Source organism: Cebus imitator, unplaced genomic scaffold, assembly GCF_001604975.1.
Source record: "Cebus imitator isolate Cc_AM_T3 unplaced genomic scaffold, Cebus_imitator-1.0 Scaffold102, whole genome shotgun sequence".
Taxonomy (NCBI): domain Eukaryota; kingdom Metazoa; phylum Chordata; class Mammalia; order Primates; family Cebidae; genus Cebus; species Cebus imitator.
This window is the reverse complement of record NW_016107417.1, coordinates 3761093-3777738: the sequence shown is the minus strand read 5'-3', so window position 1 is coordinate 3777738 and position 16646 is coordinate 3761093. Positions and strand designations below refer to the sequence as shown.

The following is a 16646-nucleotide window of genomic DNA, read 5'->3' as shown; positions in this document are numbered from 1 at the left end:
AAAATAAAGAAGCAGACCCAGAAAACCACACTGCTCTTTTATTCAATGGAACATCCCCGCTTTAACGCAGTGTTGAATCTAACACCGAAAAAAAAAGCCCAGAGAAATTTCTGCAGATAAACCAGTGAAGAGAACGCGCAGTATACATTATTGTCAACATAATCACTCCATGGAGAGGGAAGCGGGAGGAAAAAGGAAGGAGAATGAACAGGGGGCTCAAACTCCTAGACGCTGCAAAACATTCAGATGTTTGGGATTAAAATAAAACATAAAAGGAAGCCTTCCAGGAAGGAGAGGACCAAATGGAATCTGAGACAGCTGAGGTGGTCAAGGAGCATGGGAAGAACTCAAGGCTGGCAGGAGAGCCCGAGGGAGCTCAGGCTGGCCCACCCACTGCTGGCAGGAACGCCAGGACGGATGGGAAACCCAGAACCTGAAGATGAACCTGCCCTCAGCCACTGTACAAGACTCCCTTGACAAGGGTGGCAGAGATTTAAAAGCCCCACACTTTAAACCAACATCTTTGGGGGTGGCTATGGCACCCTGAAAAACTTAGAACCAAAGAACCCCACGACCAGCTTGGCATGAATGGCCGAAGCCCATGCCCAAAACCATTTGCTCCCCTCTCCTTGGTAAGGGAAGGAGAACTGGAGAGAAGGGAAAAGAATCTAATTGCAGTAGAAGGCCGGGGAGAGCATCTCCTTGGACGGAGTCTGAAGAAAGGAAGAGATAAGGAAGTAACAAAGGAAAAAGAAAAAAATTAATAAAAATTTCACGATATGGAGCCAGCGTGTTCCGATTCCGTCCACAAAAATAACTCAGGCTGCTTTGCCGAACCATCCTGTCCACCAGGGGCGTTGCTGAGGCTGTCTGCCTGGAAGGGTCACCAATGGGCGCGGAAAGTCCTCACTCTCATGGCTCGGGCCATCGCCGCCGCGGGGAGGGATCCTGGCGGCCCGGTTTGGGGAGAGGCAAAGGGAGTTGGGTGAGGAGAGAAAGAAGACAAAGAAGACACTCGATGCTACGGGGTGCCAGGAGAGCCCACGCTGGCGCCCCTACTACCACTGCCCGTTCCCAAGCGAATCCTCAGTCGCTTGGCCCAGCCCTGTGCGTGCACACACACACATGCGTGCACACACAATCACATGCGTGCGTCCCAATGTCTGGCTCCATATGGTGAGGTTCGGCGTGTTTAAACGAGACCAATTCTCTCTATATATAATATATATTTTCTTAAAAAACAAGTCTAGTTCTGTGGTGGAGGCGGTGGGGGAGCTGGAGGCATCCCGAAGGGCGGCATGCCCGCCACCCCCATGCCCATCATGGTGACAAAGTTAGAAGGGTCCATGGGAGGCGGAGGAGGAGGGGGCGGGGCATACATCATGCCGGCGGAACCAGGCGGTGGAGGCGGCGGAGGGGGAGGGGCCCCAGGCGGCAGAGGCGGCTGGACCCCGGGGGGCAGGGGCACCATAGTGGGGTTGCCTTGCATCTGAGGGGCTCCTGGAGAAGCTGCGGCAGCCGCCTGCTGCTGTTGCCATGGCGGGATGGACCCTGTGCCAGCGCTCGTGGTGGTAGTCGTCGTATCTGGGGTGGTAAAGAAGCCCAAGGTCACACGCGCGGGGGCACACCGCGGCTGTCTGCGCTGCTGCCTTGGGATGGGGGCGAGGGGCGCCTGCTCCTTGCTTGGCATGCGGTACGGTGGTGGGGGGCGGGCAGGCGGGGCTGGTGATGGGAGTGGAGGGGTGGGCAGGACTACCCTGGGGTCAGCCTCGAGGTCTCTGGGCTTAACAGAGTAAGCCCTTTGTCACCAATGCCCCTGGAAGGGCTGAGGGGAAGGTACCAGACACAAAAACAGCTCTGATGTCCCTCCGCCCAGCCGCCGCCACCACCGAACGGCACATTCAACCTCAAGGCCACAGCTACTCTCTCCCCGCTGCCCAGTCCCACCTCTGCAGTCTCTCACCCCAATCACAGCCCTCGCCAGAGCAAGCATGCACCATCCCACTCGGGCCATATGCACCAGGCTTGGTCCAGCCAGCCGCTCACTCAGCCCGCGAGGAACTGGACTTCTGGCCCCCCACCTACAATAGCAGGCTCCCCTCCAGGCCCCCACGAACCTCTCCCCAGACACAACCACACCAAACATCAGCTCTCCTCTCCAAGATGCCCCTCCACCCCCCGGACCAGGAGGCCCTTTCTGTTTACAACCCCAGCAGAGCTCAGGGGCTCATCCCAAGGCACCTGCCTACTTGTGTGAGGTGTGAGGCTCTATGGTTCCTCTCAGGCCCACCCCCATCCCACCCACCCCCACAAGCCCAAAATAGTCTACTCACTTTGCTGCCATGGCAAGGGGGTACTGGAAGCCATACTGCTGCTGGGCGGAGGGGGTGGCGGAGGCTGCTGCTGCTGCTGTTGCCATGGGGGAAGAGGACCAGAGGGAGGGGGCGGGGGCTGCCCACTGGGAGGCGGCGGCGGCGGCGGCATCATGCCCATAGGCGGCGGTGGCATCATACCTGCAGGTAGGTGTAGGCAAAGATGAGGCCTCAGGGAAAGGGGGGGAGATTTGGGCCAGAGTCCCCACGTGCCCAAGCATAGGTGAAGACCCACAGCCAGCAGCCAGCCATTACCTTTTCCTTGATGCAGGCGATAGACCCCAGAGCCCACAGGCGTACTTCCCAGGTACTGATCTTGATGGAAGGAAAGAGCAGGGACTTAGCAGGACATTGGAACAGGCCAGGGAAGCCACCCCTGTGATAACTTGAGTTGCTATCCTTACAGGAGTTCTGAAAACCATGCCTGTAAAAGGCAGTGTCTGTCCCTAGCTGACACAGAATCACTCCCTGTACCAGAATGGAGTCTTGCTCCTTCCAGAGCCATAACCCTGGCAAGTCAGGCAGACCCGGCACACTGCCGAGCCACTTGAGAGCTGCTTCTAGCTCAGTGACCTGACGTAACCCCCTGCTTATCCCAAAGCCCCAAGGTTTCTGGTCTGACACTTACTTACCCATTGGAGGAGGGCCATGGTGCCCAGGTGGGTGGGGGCCCTGGTTCATCGGAGGTGGCGGTGGCTGCATCCAAGGGGGTGGGGGTCCATTGGGGTTGTGCTGCATGGGATGTCCGCCATGCCCACCTGTCAGGCTGGGTAATGGGTGTGGGAAGCTGTGGGGGCCGCCTCCGGGCCCACCAGGACCACCTCCGTGCATGCCATGGTAAGGCCGACTCTCTGAAGGGCCAGAATTCATCCAGGGTGGGCGGCTCTGAGTGGTGGACATGAGAGACTATGTGAGAGCATTTCCAGCCAACGTCCGTGCCTGCGCCCCCTGGTGGCAACATTGTTCTTCCGGTCATGCCACAGGACCAGAACACAAAAACAAGGTCTTCCCAAAGTGAGAAGCCCCCAACTGGCCTGAGATCCCAGAAGAACAATGTTGCCATCCACATCCATCAATCTGCTCTACCCAAAGCACGTGGCCATAGCTCCCAGTCTCTGCAGAAGAGAATGGGGAAGCCAGACCAAGAGAACCAGCCCCCAGACTCACCGGTGGAGGTGGGTTGTTGGCGGGAGCAGCAGGACGAGGTGCGCTGGCCAAGGGTGTGGTGGCAGGCCCAGAGGTGGAGCCCACAGATGCTGGGACAGGCGCTTCACCCAGTTCAGCCATAAGAGACAAATATTCTTTATCCATCCGTGCTTTATCCTGAGCTGACTGGGGATCACCAGGCCTGAAGTGGGGAAACACAGAGAAAGTGGAAAAACTCATTAGGGAAGCTTTTACCCTGAGGAACCCAACATAAAGTGTTAAAGGATTCAATCATCAGATCATCGCATCTTTCTAACACCTTACTGAGCATGGGTCTCAATAGTCTCATCAGATCTTCAGTTTCGTGCCCAGTTCTGCATCTGAGATTGCCAGAGCAGAGGCCCTGGGCGAAGAGCACAGGAGACCCTGAGCATCACTGAAACACAGGTTCTCTCAACTCAATTCCATCAAACTTCATTCCCAGTTTGAGGAAAGAAAATCTATTTAAGACTGGCCCAACTGCCAGAACGACCTTCCTGAACAAAAGCTTACATATTTGCCAGAGTAAAAAGGTGCTGGTATCCAGTGCTGACTTGCAACTGGTCAGAAAGAAATTTTTTTTTTTTTTTAAGGGAGGGAGAATAGAGGCGACGGAGATAGAGAAACCATCTCCATCGTCTCTACCCCTAAGAAACAAGTCTTCTTGAACCAATTCTAAACAGCAAAAGCAGGGAATTTCCTCTTGAGCCCCAGTGAAAACATTAATACCCAAAATGGAAGCTTCCAGTTTTCTTGGGCTCAAGACAAACAAATAGGGGTATCTATAGAGCCTATTTCTAATGCTCCTGGGCTTTAAACGACACCATTACAGACGATGTTAACAGAAAGATGTTTCTCTTGGTCAGTAAGATTAACAACCATCTAATGTGCTAACAGAGTTGTCCTGCACATCTCAGGCTACCAGGAAATCACAAGAGCCAGACCCTCACCTTTGGAATTTGCAGTCTGAAGCGATGTGCCCAGCCCCTCCACACTTGGTACACACTGTGGTGTTGGTAATGCTGCGGGTCTCTGAACTCTGCCAGGGTCTTAAGATCCTATTAAAGGAACAAGAGGTCAACATAAGGGGACAATCTCTACTTCCATAGGTACTTCAGGTCTCTACACTCTGTCCTTTAAACTGATCACATACCTGTTGTCGTCTTCCCGAAGGGTCCCATTCAAGCGAGCCAACTCCCGAAGCTGCATCTTCCGTAGATCATTCTGGTCTTCCGGGGTCTCGATACCCTGCTTCAAGATGTTTCTTATCTAGTGAAGATACAGTGGAGAGTTAAGTGCTTACTTAGGGCCTTCACCTAGGTTTTCGGCAAGAGGCTTCCTTTCTGGGCTCACCACTCACCTGTTCCACTGCCTTTTTGACATTCTCCATTGTATTGGCGGTGACCAGGGCATGAAGTGGCTCATCTTCTCCGGGCAACATCTGGCCATCTTTGCGCCCAACCTTCCCTTCTTTCACAGATCCTTTCCCCCGGATCATAATCTTGGCATTGCACTCCTTCTCTATGTTCTTTAGGGTGTTCCCTCTATCAGAGACAGAAATGACTGCGTTTATACCCGACAAGGTCACGCTCAAAGAGGGAACAGAGGCTAGGCCAATTTGGCACTGGTGGAAAACTACAAGGGCAGAGAATCGGATTTTCCGACCAGGAGCTCCATGAACTCTATTACGGTCAGCTACAATAAACCTGAGGATTTGACTTTTCCGCCCTAGTGAGAAGACATTTTCTCCCAGAAAGACATAATTCAGCCAAAATGGATGTCCTACCAAAAAGGGGGAAAGTAAGCCAATAGTACCCAGTTAGGCACAAAACAGACACATCTCAGAGGCTCTAAAAAGGAATTCTGTATCCCAGACTAAGAGTTACTCACCTGGGCCCAATGAGCAGCCCCACAAAGTTGATTTCTGGGTACTCATCTTGTGGAATCATGACTTTATCACTCACACGTGTTGCTGGAGGTCTAAGAAAGAAAAGTCTGTCACTGCACATTTCTGGAGGATGACAAAGCCAGGAGCTCTTCTAAAACTCACAATTGGTACCATGCACTAATTATGGGTGATTTGGGGCAAGAAGTGCGTAGTACCAGTATTGTCCATCCCAGATCACCCATGATCTGTATGTGTCCTCATCCCAGATGATCTAACCCCTCGGCTTACTTGTAATCTGCAGGTGGCTTAAAATCTGGGTTGAGTGCAACCATCTCAGTGATGAGGTTGTGCCGCTCCTCTTCCAGCTTTTTGCGGGTGCGGAACTCTCGGGTGTTAAGCCGCTTCCCCTCGCTATTGTAGATGGGCTCAGGGGAAGGGGACCTGTGGGAAACACACTCCCGTTTACTATTCTGCCCCAACTTCTCTCATTCCCACATGGACTATAACAAGTCTTTCCCAGCCCCTCTGCCTCTCAGACCCTAATACAACACTGTTCGGAGGAACCGACCATAACGTGTGCTACTCAAGATCGTGTGGAATGGGGCGATGGAAGCTGGCTTAACATTAGGGGTCTGAGGTGTGCATAAGAAAGGAAAAAAAACAACAAAAAAAAGATTTCTGCATCTAGAAGTGATGAGAGGAAAAATGTCTATCCTTTGGGGGAAATCTTTGGATTCTAAGTGGCAAGGACAGTATCATCCCCTGGAGTCTTCTTGCCAAATATGGATTTTCTTCCATTTGAAAAATGTTACAATATCCCAACTTTACGAACCACAGAAACCCCAAGTTTAGGCAAAATGTTAACTCTTGGAGAGCTCATGCCCTATAAGGAAGAGCTTCTGTTCCCCTAACACATCGTATGGATGGGCTCTTTAACCCAATGCAAATGGGACTGAAGGCTACTGCAGCTACTTGGCCCCCACAATGGAGAGAGATGGTTCAAGGCTTCGTCTTTGCTTTTCCTTCAATGGCCTGGCTGGCTGTGTCCAAGGCCCAGGAGACAACTGTTTTCTGGCTGTTCGAGGTTGGGGAGTCTGAGTAGAGAAAAATGTTAAAGTGCTAAAGCAGCTTCTGTGAGAGGCTGCAAATGCAGATTTGGTCAAATACTTGTCTAGGGTCTGAACCTGCAAACAGCAAGGGGAAAACCTATGATTCTCCACCAGAGTTTACAAGTCCAGAAAGCAGATTTTCTCTCTCTCATTTTTTTTAAGGAGTAAAATGCTGTTGCTACAAGTAAAAAAAATATAATGATAAAATGGTCAGTTTACCAAGCTGGATTTTGCAGTAATAAAAAAGAGAGGTTACACTCCTAGAATTTTGAGTTAAGATTACAAAAAGGACCATAGCTTGATATTCTGAATGTAAATTTAGTAGCAGCTGCAAGAAGGGAAGAGACCATGTGCATCAGGTTATTAAAAAAACATCCTGAAAGTAGTCAAGACTCCTATACCCTTGGTTTAGTTGAGAGAACCTTGCCTAGTTGGAGAGCAAGGACTGAACTCGGCTGCTCCCACTGTCTTCAGCCTAAAGGGAACCATGTCACACCACGTTACACACACGATGGAATAAAAGGTCAGGTTTGTTCATGGCTAATGACGGCTAAATGACACCTCCGTTTCTAGCATTTGTATAAACTGTTAGCACAATCCAGCAATGGTGAACAAAAGCAAACATACCCCAGCTCATTAGACTACCATCTTATACATTAAGTCTACAAGAAAGTTTTAAACATATTTTACTGTGCAAGTTAAGCAACATCAAAATAACAATAAACTGGCTTAATTGATACAACACCTTTTTAAGAAATTATCTTAATTAAGAAAACCCATGCATTTCCCTCCAACCTGGGCTCATAAGCAAAACCAATCAGGCATTAGGGCCTCTTTCAAAACTGAATACAAGGGAGGAAAAAGCCTGCTCTGGTTTCATTTCTAACATGCTTGACATTTCTAATCCCCACCCCATAGCTGTCTTGAATTAAGCATTCTTGGCTAGTTACAAAAACAAGTCTTACCAGGACCCAATTGGCCATGTGAAGGCCTCACAACAGTTTAACCTCTTCCCAAATTGCAGAAATGAAAGGCAAAAGCTAGTATTCTAGAGGTTAGACTGGCCCGACTTCTTCACCTCCAATAGGCATCGGCTAGATCAACTAAATTCTAATCCCAGTTATCCAGGAAGCAAAGAAGGTTAAAAATTCAACCTTTGGAGGAATTGACTGGTAACCTGTAGACATATTATTAAAGGGAAAAAGGCCAAAAAGGCACTAAACAGTTGTGGTCTATGACCTACAATGTAAATTTTTAAAAAAAATCTTCAAAAAGAAATGAAACACAATACAACCCTACAACCAAAATCTATCTATAGGTAAAATACAGCAAATTTAGTAAGTCAAGGTAAAGAGTCAATATGGAGAAAAAAGGAAGTTAATGTTTCCTGGCAAAGGGCGGAAGAAAGATGCACGAGTGACTTCTAAAGCCATGACATCATCTTCCTGATTTAATAAGCTATTAACTGGGTAACAAAAACCAAAAACACTACTTTTTAAAGCAAAGTCTTTTCAACTATGCCATATGCACTAACAGAAAATTGAGAGGGAGACTTACTGCCCTTCTAATTGAATGACCAATTTTAGCTGTTCAATCAGCTAATAAAATTCCAGTTTAAAAAGTTCATCTCCCCCACACAAATTATTTTTCTGAGGTGAGAGAAACAGCAAACTGAAATGACATGACCACAGCTGTTTGAGGCCCACGCTCCCTTTAAGGAAAAAAAAAAGTAATTTAGGTTTGGTAGCTTGCCTTCCCAAAATAGGTGAGAATATTCTGGCCCCTCCCAACACCCCCAAGGCAATGGCCAAGGCTGAAAGTTAACTGGCAGTGAAGGAAGTTGGTTAGAAATCTCATCTGATTTTGAAGCCACCTCAAAACCATGAGCAGGAAGACTGTAGCAATGAGCTGACCAGAGTTTCTGGGTTGCTCAAGTTCAGTGATGCTCAAAAATATTCTTAGTCCCTGCACCGTGTACCTGTGAGAAAAACTCTATGCCCTGGGCTTTCACCCAAAGCAGGTACCGAAAAGGCAGGTTAATGGGCCACCTCACTGTCCCTAAGAGTGGGTAAATCAGGTTAAGATCTACATGCTTACCAATTGGAAACCAGTTGTCCATTTTCCTGTAACTTTTTATTCTCCCAACATTTAAGTTTTATTCCAACTTTCTAACTGTTGACTGACCATACGTATTTCTAATTAAACCTTAATCCCCAAAATGGTCAGAGTACAGTCGTCTTACTAGGATTTTATTGAACTGACACAACATGTTGCCACCAGTAAAACGTATTGAGAAAAAGGTAAAAGCGTTACTGTCAGCTGGTTAAAACTGTTTCCCAACCTGTCCTCAGGGTTAGGGGGGATGCCCAGGTCTCCTGTGCGCAGTTTACGAGTCAGGTCTTCTATCTGCAGTTGCACTGGAAGAAACCAGGTTAGGAAAGAAAAAAAAGGATGGAAAAAAGACAATGTTACCAAAAAACATCTCAAATCTCAACAACAAGCATGAAGAACTCGGAGACTTTGAAAGGGACGACTGATCAGTGAACACATTGAAGCAAAAACCCCAAACCACCTATCGGCAGGAGTCCTTTTACATCTATAGGTTTTTTTCACTTCAAAATGGTTATCACTTAAGGAAGCAAACAGTTTGTTGGAAGAGGGGTTAGCAATAAAGACTGTTCACTAAGGCTAACATCAAAGCAATTATAGGAGGTGTTTCACCTCTTCCTCCCCACCAAGGCTTGCTTACAATTGGTACCCAGAACCAAAAACCATGTTATGTCACCAATACCTGTTTGCCATCAAATTACTTGAGGGCAAGAATTGAGGTTTTCTTCATTGAATATTAAACATAGCCCAAAATGAGACCCAATTAACATGGGACAAAGAAAAATACCAATTTAGCAAAGATCATTTTCATCAATATCACACTTAAAATTCCTCAAATAAGACATTTAATAACAAAATTCAACACCTTATAAAAATTTGTACATACTCTTTCTGTACAACCAGACCTGTATAAGGGTCTCCCAATACCTGCAGCTTTTATTCAATTATATTAAATATTTATTCAAATATTAAATGACAAACCACATATCTTAATAAACCAGTAACCATAAAGTGCTAAGAATTTGTTTTCAGGCTTGCTTTTTTTCATATGGGAAGCAAGTGTGTAGAAGATGGAATGTGTGGATCAATGACAATGTATATGGCCCTCGGGCCTTGACCAATGAGGCTGTGCATGAAAAAGAGAGATGAGGGTTTCACAAAAGTTGCCAGTGACTCCAGGAAAATGTTACACGGCTGATTTTCCAAGACAATGGGAACTGCAGAACCAGAGCAGCTTTCTTCAACGTGCAGAATAACCACCTGTTCCTTACCTTTGCAGCATCTGAGAATTTTGAGCAGGCATCTCTATTAAGGGCAAGTGTTACTAGGTTGGGTTAAAATTGAGCTGGCTCCGAGACAGAATTAATGCATCTCTAACCAGATATATACAACTTTAAATACATTCACAGGGCTACACCACATCCATACACTGAAACTCTGAAGAAATGAAAACTCACTATTATCAAAAGATACTGGCTGGGCGCAGTGGCTCATGCCTGTAATCCCAGCACTTTGGGAGGCCGAGGCGGGCAGACCACGGGGTCAGGAGATGGAGACCATCCTGGCCAACATGGTGAAACCCTATCACTACTAAAAATACAAAAAAATTAGCTGGGCAGGGTGGCACGCACCTGTAGTCCCCTCTACTCGGGAGGCTGCGGCAGGAGAATCACTTGAACCTGGGAGGTGGAGGTTGCGCTACTACACTCCAGCTTGGCGAAAGAGCGGGACTGTGTCTCAAAAGAAGAAAAAGATATCGAGGGCATTCTGGACAAAACTGCACGAGACAGATTAGTAAGACACATGGCTCCCCAAGCTCCTTTATGCCTGAAAAGCTGACTTTGCAGTTGAGTATTAAGCTAAACAAGCTCCAGGTGAAAGTCACCTTCACTGACAGGTGGGGTGGGTGTCCCTTTTTAACTGAACTATGGAGATGTGGGGCCTTATCTAAATAAAAACGGTCATTCTCTTCTGTGGAGACCTACACCTCTGCTTTGATTCTCGGTCATTCTCTTCTGTGGAGACCTACACCTCTGCTTTGATTCTATCTATTTTGACTATAGCTCTAAATAGCCCTTAGAACTCAGCGAATTAACTAGCCCTCCAAAGAAAAGAGAAATGGAGTTGTAAAGCATTGATGCTCTTCCCATTTTCTAAGTATGCTTGTGTTCTTGGGATATCACTCTACTAGGGACATTTCACAAGGTTGTAAAGACCCAGACTGGTCTAAAATGAGACAAAAGGGAATGGGTGGGAGTAGACAGGAACAGTAGGGAAAGAACAAGTATTAGTAGTACCATGAAAGGAGACAGACAATTCCAACGCCTCAAAATTCTCAGCAGTCTAAAAAACAGGAAATTAAGACCCTCAGGAGTAATAACATGCTGGCCTTAAAGCTTTTTGGTTGTGAAGGCTAAAGAAAAAAAATTAGCTGGGCAGGGTGGCACGCACCTCGTAGGCTTAGGAGGTCTTTACCCAAATTTCCTCCAAAGGGGATGTTTATTTGGTTAGCAGAAAATGTTTTTATCAAGTGAACTTTTTTGAGACAGCTGCACAGGTATATAAAAGCAAAACTTGCATTAAAAAAAATTTTTTTTTAAATGCAATTTTGAGGTTAATTTCAATTCCACTGTGGAGAGTCATTCTTAATTCTCAAAAGTTCCCAGCAGAGAAAACCTTTTATCCTAGCACTTCATTCCACATCCACGCAGTAATATCACTTTTCCAGCAGAGTTCTCTAAGAGTAAATACAAGAGCCTTCATTTTAAGACAGCTCTCCATAGACCAAACCAGAAAAGATGTTGAAGGGAAGGTTAAATTCTTAAAATTCAAGAAAATAAAAAGGGGTGAATTGTAAACACACTTTCAGAACCACTTTGTCAGTTTTTTTTTTTCCTTTCAGAAAGTACCTATAAAAAGTAAGAGACCACATTTTAGGGGGAGGAATATGAAATTATGGTGAAAGGCCATGCTGTGAAAAGTACGTGGTTTACAATACCTGCGGTGTTCTCCACTGGGGCCTGTCCAGAGAGGCAGATGACACTCACCTCATCAACTGGCAATGAACAGCAGCTGAAAACGGTGGGCTGCTGGAATGGGGACTATTCTTACTCTTAAGTGAGTCCCTACCTTCCTGACACTCCTGGAGAACACTGCAGTTACGAACAGATCGAAACAAGGAGCTGCAAATGCAGAACTCACTGGGCAAAAACTGACAGAATATACCAAAGTCTTGAAAGTATCTTATCTCAAAAAAGATAATAACTACAATTGAAAACTTTCAAGAAATGCAGAATAAACCGTAACATCTCAAAGTGTATTCGGATGCAGAACGTGTATTTACCTATGTAAGCTCTTTCTTGTTCTCGAGTAAGTCCAGGGGGAATAACTGTAGGCATTCCCGGAATCACCGTCTTTTGTTCCATTGTGTCTTGGTTCCAGCGGCTCCTCTTCCGCTTCTTACTTGGGAAGTCTAAAGGCAGAGATAAAGTCCATCAGGTGTAAATATCAACAGTATCAACAAACAGTTAAGGATATTTAAGGTACTATGCAGAAATTCAGCAGATTGTGAAACTGAAAGCCTAACCTAAAATTTAAATAGCAAAACAAAACAAAAAACCCAGAAACCTGAGAGGTCAGAGATTTAAAACTCAAGGCCACTACAAGGGTACCTCGTCCTGGGTCAGGCAAGTTAACATTTCACATTATTAATTTTTGTATAGAAAACTGTCAAATATATAAACATGGTAATCTTAAGGCACAGGGCTGCAGAGAGCATTAGATATATACTACATTACTCCTGAGAGCTCCGAAAGCCCCAGGGAAGACACAAATACACTGAAGAATCATAGGTTTTTAAAGCAGTCTTGAGGGGACTGGGGGCTCCTCCCACCTCCACTCTCGGAGTCACCTTTCAAGAGGCCGGACCACAGCTAAACCCAGTTACACACTACTAAGTGGGAAAAGCCCACCAATTCTTCAACAAGATCACCTTTGTCTTCATAAGTTTAGCCAAAATCAGCATTCAATTTTCCTGGCCAGTTGGACACTCAGGGTCTGAACTCTTAAAACAATCTATCAAAAATTCAACAAACAAGAACCTATACAATAGCAGCCAAGTCCTCCTTCCCCCATAAATAGGCAGAAACTCCCTACGTTTTTACAAAAAAAAAAAGTCCTATTACCCAAAGGGTACAGAGTCAGACGGAAAAGCTTTTTTAAAACAATGTGACGGGTGCCAGTCAGACTGAGACCTAAGGATACTGAGGGGAGATTTTAAAAACCTAGAGTTCTCTCCCCAAAAGAGACCAAGATAGATCAGACCGCACCATCACCTAAAGCCTTCCAACCTCTCCGGAGTGAAAACCCTGCCTTGTTGTACCAGTTACTCTTGGTTAACTTTCCCATTCTGGCTCCTCAAGGGCACAAGGGAGCCGCTGCACGTTATCAGATGGGGCTTTCACTCCCTCCTGGCATTCGCACCCAGCACCTTGTCCTGTGCAAAACACCCGCCACCCCTCTTCCCACACCAGCGGACTGGAGGACGACATGGGGCCCCCAGCTTTCAAAGCAGGGACGCACAACGCGGCCACCTTACTGCGTCTGCGCACAGCGCGCCGCCCGCCCTCCCTGCCCTCCCCCAATAGCGCGCGTGCGCAACCGAGGCCCTTGAACCAGGCCGCGCGCGCCCTCGGGAGCCTCCGCCCGGGCCTCCCGTGCGCGCGCGCCTCTGCCGCGTGCAGCCGCCGTCGCCGCCGCCGCGCGCCCCTTAGGCGGCCGGGCCCGTCCGCGCGACGCCTCTCGCGCTCTCTCGGCCCGACTCACCTCCTCCGCCGCCGGCCGGGCCCGGCTGCTGGTCCTTACGCGGCGGCTGGGGTGGCGGCGGCTGCGGCGGCGACACGCGCTGGTAGAGCGGCGGCGGAGGGGGCGGCTGCGGCGGCGGATACGAGGCGCCGGGGGACGGTGGCGGTGGAGGCGGCGGCGGCTGCTGGGGAGGCGGAGGGGGCGGCGGCGGAGGCGGCGGCGGCAGCGCCGCGAAGGGGAAGGCCGCAGTCAGGGCCCCCATCGAGCCCACGGGCGGGGGCGGCGGCGGCCCGGGAGCCAGCAGCCCCGCCCCAGGCGCGGGTGCAGGCGGAGGCCCGGGCTCGAAGCCCCCTTTGGGCCCAGGAAGCGAGGGGAGCCCGGGGGGGCCCAGCTTACCCAGCGGCGTGGCGTTCGCTCCGGTCGCCATGGCGCCCCCGGGGACCGGCACCGGCGGCTGCTTTTCCTCGGCGACGGCTTCTCCTTCGCAAGCCTCCCGGGGGGAGGGGACCCGACTGCGCTGCCGTAGCGCGCGGAGCCCGTCCTCTCACGCGGCGGGCGCGGCGGCGCGAGACGCACAAAGAGGGAGGAGAGAGGGCGCCGCGGGGGCGGGACGAGGGCGGCGGGGCCGGGGCCTGGATTGGGCCGGGCCGAGGCGAAGGGTCGAAATCGGCGGCCTCCGATTGGCGGAGCCTCGGTCCTTCTGGATGCGCGCTGGGATTGGCCGAACCGTTAGGCCTGACGAGGAAATGGCGGCGGAGTCCGGTGGGCTGGGAGGTGTCGCAGCGCGCACCTCATTTGTTACTGCGCGAACTGAGCTCCGAGTCCAGAAAGGAGGGGATAGGGTGGGGCGAACTCTGTGACGGATCCGCGACGAGCTCTCTCATTGGCTGCGGTTGTGGAGTCAATCAATCTCGCGTGCGTCGTAATGTCGCGGGATTGGTTGTCGCTGGTTCCAGACTTTTTCTACTCCCCTCCCCCAGGGGGCAGTTTCTCCGGGATTAAGCGAGAAGTCGTGGCGGAAAAGGCCCAGCCGGAACGAGATTTATGGCGGAGGGAACGCTAGACCTGGGAGTGCGCATGCGTAGATGGGGCAAACCCGCCTATCCGCCCCTCTCTACCACAGACCGTCGGGTCCAGCACGGAAGCTCTAAGTGACGTCAATATTTGTTCCCATGGTAACGCGGAACCTGGGGCGGGAGCAAGGGAGGGGCTGGTGCTCGCCGGAAAACCGGCTCTGTTGACGCTGTGGGTAAAAAGACTTCCTGGCTGGGCGCGTTAGGTCACGCCTGTTATCCCAGCACTTCGGGAGGCCGAGGCGGGCGGATCACGAGGTCAGGAGATCGAGACCATCCTGGCCAACGTGGTGAAACCCTACCTCTACTAAAAATACAAAAAATTAGCCGGGCGTGGTGGTGCGTGCCTGTAGTTCCAACTACTCAGGAGGCTGAGGCAGGAGAATAGCGTGAAAATGGAAGTTTCAGTGAGCCGGGATCGCGCCAGTGCACTCCAGCCTAGCGATAGAGCGAGACTGTGTCTCAAAAAAAAGACTTCCTGTTTTTTTTGAAAAAAAAAGTGACCCAAAAAGCTGTGAATAGAGAAGACTTGTTGAAGGATTCAAAACGGTATTTTAACTGATGCAACGACATATAATCTTAGATGAAAGACAACACTGTGTAGTTTGCAAGTAAAAAAGACAACATAAGGTAGTCAATTCAAAAATTACAAATATACACTTCTATTGGAATCCCAGCGGAGTTCAGAAGATTTAAATGATCTTAAAATCAAACAAAACAATAACTGCTACAATAGTGGGAAAACTTGTAAGCAAAACTGAGCAGGAGCTTGCCTATCCTGATGATAAACCTAGTATTAGTATATATAAAACCCAATAGGCTAGCACGGTGGCTCACACCTGTAATACCAGCACTTTGGGAAGCTAGGGTGGGCGGATCACATGACGTCAGGAGTTCGAGATAGGCCTGGCCAACATGATGAAACCCAGTCTTTACTAAAAATACAAAAATTAACCAGGCGTAGTTGTAGGTGCCTGTAATCCTAGCTACTCGGGAGACTGAGAAAGCAGAATTGCTTGAACCTGAGAGGTGGAGGTGCCGTGAACCGAGATCGCCCTGCTGCACTTCGGCTTGGGTAACAGAGCAAGACTGTAAAAAAAACAAAAAAAAACCACAATAATAAAACAGTATGATATTGTTGGCAAGAAAGTAGTGCAACAAAATTCAGAAATGCCACAAAGGTGATATTTTATTTCAATTAGGAAAAGTGTAGAGTCTTTTTTTTTTTTTTTTTTTTTTTTTGAGAAGGAGTCTCGCTCTGTTGCCCAGGCTGAAGTGCGGTGGCGTGATCTCAGCTCACCGCAACCTACCCCTTCCGGGTTCAACCGATTCTCCTGCCTCCACCTCCTGAATAGCTGGGATTACAGACATGTGCTACCATGCCTGGCTAATTTTTGTATTTTTAATAGAAGTCAGGTTTCTTCATGTTGGTAAGGCTGGTCTCAAACTCCTGATCTCGTGATCCACTCACCTCAGCCTTCCAAAGTGCTGAGATTACAAGCGTGAGCCACCACACCCTGCTGATGTAGTCTTAAATCTAAACGACACATTTAGAATGCAGTTTAGGAGATTATAAGAGTAATGTAGGGTTTGAGAGACTGCAAAGACAAGAACCCCAAATATAAAAAGATATACTTGAACTTGATTACCCCAAAAATTAACACTGTGTGATAAAAGTCAAGAGACAATGATAGATGAAGAAAAAATATTTGCCATACACGATAAAGAGCCAATACCTTTTACCAGGTAACAAAAGAAAAAAAAAAAGGAGCCAATACCTGTAAAATACAAAGAAATCTTAAAAACTAATTACAGCCAGGCATGGTGATTCATGCCTGTAATCCCAGCACTTTGGGAGGCTGAGGCAGGAGGATCACCTGAGGTCAGCAGTTTGAGGCCAGCCTGGCCAACATGGTGAAACCTTATCTCTACCAAAAATACAAAAATTAGCAGGGCATGGTGGCACATGCCAGTAATCCCAGCTACTTTGGAGGCTGAGACTAGATAATCGCTTGAACCTGGGAGGCGGAGGTTGCAGTGAGTCCAGATTGCACCATTGTACTCCAGCCTCAGCGACAGAGTAAGACTCTGTCTCCAAAAGAAAAAA

At 48.6% G+C, this 16646-nt stretch overlaps 1 protein-coding gene across 13 annotated transcripts; it reads right to left on the bottom strand.

Moving 5' to 3' along the window:
• Window positions 1–16: 16 nt before the first annotated feature.
• SF1 (splicing factor 1) lies at window positions 17–14726 on the bottom strand. 13 transcript variants are annotated; one of them, XM_017537198.2, is made up of 14 exons: window positions 13863–14726; window positions 12007–12135; window positions 8896–8971; window positions 5734–5886; window positions 5448–5537; window positions 4918–5101; window positions 4711–4826; window positions 4508–4615; window positions 3540–3720; window positions 3005–3278; window positions 2628–2687; window positions 2334–2513; window positions 1380–1584; window positions 17–948 (listed from the first exon to the last, which is right to left on the bottom strand). In XM_017537198.2, exons 1-14 carry the CDS (start codon window positions 13891–13893, stop codon window positions 819–821), a joined length of 1917 nt encoding a protein of 638 aa, XP_017392687.1. In that variant the 5' UTR covers window positions 13894–14726; the 3' UTR covers window positions 17–818. The 13 variants fall into 13 exon arrangements, with proteins under 13 accessions (XP_017392687.1, XP_017392688.1, XP_017392686.1 ...); XM_017537188.2 differs by having other exon boundaries at window positions 23–948; window positions 13488–14042; XM_017537199.2 differs by lacking the exon at window positions 1380–1584 and having other exon boundaries at window positions 3001–3278.
• Between the last annotated feature and the right edge of the window lie 1920 nt (window positions 14727–16646).

What these genes read in the sequence shown, in the direction of transcription:
- SF1 (XM_017537187.2), bottom strand. Translation starts at nt 13,893, where the DNA reads ATGGCGACCGGAGCGAACGCCACGCCGCTGGGTAAGCTGGGCCCCCCC. An exon ending in ACAAGAAAGAGCTTACATAG is followed by an intron (nt 8,972 to 12,006) that starts GTAAATACACGT and finishes GGTTTCTTCCAG; the next exon opens with TGCAACTGCAGATAGAAGAC. An exon ending in TCAAAAAGGCAGTGGAACAG is followed by an intron (nt 4,827 to 4,917) that starts GTGAGTGGTGAG and finishes TATCTTCACTAG; the next exon opens with ATAAGAAACATCTTGAAGCA.